This window comes from Triticum aestivum, chromosome 6A (assembly GCF_018294505.1).
Source record: "Triticum aestivum cultivar Chinese Spring chromosome 6A, IWGSC CS RefSeq v2.1, whole genome shotgun sequence".
NCBI lineage: Eukaryota > Viridiplantae > Streptophyta > Magnoliopsida > Poales > Poaceae > Triticum > Triticum aestivum.
This window is the reverse complement of record NC_057809.1, coordinates 575,770,191-575,773,727: the sequence shown is the minus strand read 5'-3', so window position 1 is coordinate 575,773,727 and position 3,537 is coordinate 575,770,191. Positions and strand designations below refer to the sequence as shown.

The 3,537-nt window shown below is 52.7% G+C and overlaps 1 protein-coding gene across 1 annotated transcript; it reads right to left on the bottom strand.

The window, feature by feature from the left end:
- Positions 1-992: 992 nt before the first annotated feature.
- Positions 993-2,805, bottom strand: LOC123131101 (ribonuclease 1). The gene is made up of 3 exons (XM_044550859.1): positions 2,537-2,805; positions 2,284-2,439; positions 993-1,573 (listed from the first exon to the last, which is right to left on the bottom strand). Exons 1-3 carry the CDS (start codon positions 2,639-2,641, stop codon positions 1,148-1,150), a joined length of 687 nt encoding a protein of 228 aa, XP_044406794.1. The 5' UTR covers positions 2,642-2,805; the 3' UTR covers positions 993-1,147.
- Positions 2,806-3,537: the final 732 nt, after the last annotated feature.

The following is a 3,537-nucleotide window of genomic DNA, read 5'->3' as shown; positions in this document are numbered from 1 at the left end:
GGCATAGAGCTGCCGTGAGCTCCCAGTGGCTGCCACGTGGCCGTCGGCATAGTTTCAAACTAAGCCGGCGGCTAAGCCGTTGGCATAGGCCTGCTCCAGGAGCTCCCAGTGGCTGCCACGTGGCAGGCCTATGCCGATGGCATAGCCGTCGGCATAGTTTCAAACTAAGCCGACGGCTAAGCCGTCGGCATAGGCCTGCTCCAGGAGCTCCCAATGGTTGCCACGTGGCAGGTCTATGCCGACGGTCTAGCCGTCGGCATAGTTTCAACCTAAGCCGACAGCTATGCCGACGGCCAGACCGTCGGCACAGACCTGCCACATGGCGAGCAAGCATTGGTCAGCACTTGACGGCGACCGCCGTTAGGCGATAACGTTGCCGACGGCCGGGGCCGTCGGCATAGATGTACGGACGCCGTCGGGATAGGTCCTATGCCGACGGCCTTTCTATGCCGACGGCATTCCTGGCTACGCCGACGGATATGTTGCCGACGGCCTTATGCCGACGGGTGCCGTCGGCATAGGCCTGTCCCGACGGCCTTTCAGGGCTATGCCGACGGCCCTGGCCGTCGGCATAGGGTGCGATTCCGGTAGTGGTTAAAAGGGATTTCATTATTCAAGTGTGACGAGTTTGTTCCTACAAAGCATAGAAACATCTACATCATCTAAGCTGCAGTTAGCTCTGCCTTCCACAATCAATGCTTGATCTGTTTAGTACTGGTATTGTACCATATATGTAGTTGTTAGTACCTATATAACCAGCATTGCATATGTTTTTGTCCGAGCCAAGCACATTGAGAGCGAAGTGCAACTAACCGATCTTTGTTGATTGTGTCAGTGAATCAGTGAATCAGTGAATCCTACTTGAAAATCACTGTGGCATATATATGGAAAATAATATCGACCGTTGATTGTGTCAGGATCATATGTCGCCATGTCTTGTAAGTGCACTCTCAAGCAAGCAATCAGAGGCTGCATGTGCATCCTAAACCGAATTTTATGACAAAAAAAGAGAGTATTGCTCCTTGTTTATCTGAATATGAAATAACAATCGGCTCCCTCCACATGTTTACACCATTTCAAGATATACATTTTGTCTTCATTAACATCACGAGCCTTTGAACTTTGAAGGGAAAAGGAAATGGGCGCATCAGAAGGTCGGGAACTCGACCCTGTTGCCGCAGGGCCTGCCGCCGGGCTGGACGGGGCACTCGACGAAGCCCGAGGCGTTGGCGTCGACGCAGAAGTAGAGCTGGTAGAGCTGGCTGTTGCCGGACTCGTCGCGGTTGCACTCAACGAAGGGCTCGAACCCGGTCCCCTGCTGGATGGCGCCCTTGATGGCGCTCAGCGTGTAGTAGCCGCCGTCGGGGGAGACGCCCGCGGCGGTGAGGGCGTCGAGGACGCGGAGCTGGTCGCGGAGGTGGAGCGCCGTCTGGAAGTAGCCGTGCTCGTTGAAGAGGTTCTGCGCGCAGGTGCCGTGCTTCTCCCACTCGTGCGCCCAGAACTGGAGGCCGTCGCTCGTCGGGCACGCCAGCGTCGGCCACTCCGTGCGCAGGCTGCTCAGCAGGTCGCTCACCTGCACGTGAAATTAGAGAGTTATTTCTCGCAGATCACTCGCTGCTCCGCAGTTCATTTGCTGGACACTCTGTTTTTGGATTGCTTTCAATATATTAAAGGTGTCTAAATACATTTGTATCTAGACAAATGTAAGACAAGCTTTTCGGGATAAAAAAAGTACTTCCTCCGTCCGGAAATACTTGTCATCAAAATGGATAAAAGAGGATGCATCTAGACGTATTTTAGTTCTAGATATGTCTCCTTTTATCCATTTTGATGACAAGTATTTTCGGACGGAGGGAGTATTACAGTAATAAAAGGCGTTGATTTTGGAAAGATTTAAATTTATTGGACAAATGGCACCAGAAATAAATTTATTCAATCACATGCAGCGTCGACTTTGGAATGTTTTCAGTCTATCTATATGATAAGGCATTGATTTCGGACAAAAATAAATCCTGCATGCATTTATTAGAAAAGATCCGCATGAATTTATTTCAAGAAATAGCACCGGAAAATAAGTTGAGTGTTGGGTATGAAATATTGAAATGTGCAATCAAATGAGAGGGGGGATCGTGCCGTGTGGTGTGGTACCAAACTAGCAAAGCAGGGGTTCCGGTTTCTTCGCTGTCCCTCTCAAGCGAAGTCACATTGGATTTTGTTCTTTGCGATCAGAGACAATTAAGATGAATTACTAGTGGCGCTGGCAACAAGGTGTGAGCGACTGACCTTAGAGGGATCGAAGGCGTTGGCGGGGTTGCAGTTCTGCGGGTAGGAGCCGTCGTCGCGGTTGGGCCAGAGGCCGTGGATCCCGAAGTCCGCCGCCGGCTTCCCCGACCGCGGGTAGCAGCAGCTCTGCTTCGTGTCGCAGTACGACCCCGGCCACTGCACGCACACATAGGAGCACGAACCATCAGCAACCAACACACATACAAACCAATCGACGACGAACCGGACTCGCCGGCCGGGCGCACTGACTGACCTGCAGCACGAGGTAGAAGAAGTCGTAGTCCGCCGCCTGCGCCGCGGCGCACCCGGCGGCGCTCAGGGCGACGAGGAGGGCGAGGGAGAGGCAGGATCTCATCATGGCTTGCTTGGATCGATCTCTTTGGGACTCGCTACAGAGCTATCTGTGTGGGTTTGATGGTTCTTGGGGAATGGAAGGATGGATTTATAGGCCGCTTTAGGCAGGTGTGGATGCCGCCCGCGTCGACGGCGGGCCAACGAACGACACGGGCATATTCCATTGGGAGCGCGGGGTTAATTGCTTGCTCCTTTTGGCCCGCGCGTGCCAGGGATGGATAGAAGCGTGTGCGCGCGGCACGGTGGGCTGGACAGCGACCGGCCCCGAACTTTGTTGCTTGGGCCGTGTGTGGTTGGTTGATGCGGATAGGGACCTGAGGAGGAGGAGGGGGTAGCAGAGCTGCTGCTGCGCTGTGTAAATTAGGGAGGGGCGTTCATACCGCCGGCAGCGGCGTGCTGTTGCTGTTGCCGGTGATGGGGTGCTTGTCACGGTGGGAAACAAGAAAGAGGTGAGCCAACGGCAAGCCTACCTCTGGTGTGGTCCGTGCAGGTACGTGGCGTGCCGACTCTGCGGCTCCTTCACTCCATCAATCACCCCTCACCCGGTCAATGCCAAACCTACGTTGAGGTACATGATTGATGGCGATTCCGTCTTCCTTTCTTGCAACAAAACTCGTAGAGTTTTATTTGAAAACACAGGCACATGTGCTCACATATATGCAAGCAGATGCATTCTTTTTTTGAAACTGTCAACAAGGAAAGGCTCCCGACCTAGATATATTTCAAAGAAAAAGTTTTTACATACTAGAATAGGCGAGAAGAAATGAAGTCCCCGTCACATGCGGGTGGGAGACAAGGTTAAGCATATGCATTCCTTTGCATGTATGTATGCATACCTTATCCATATGAGTAGAAAATAGGCTAGCAGATCAAGGTCGCCACATACAGCTCTTAGGTGAC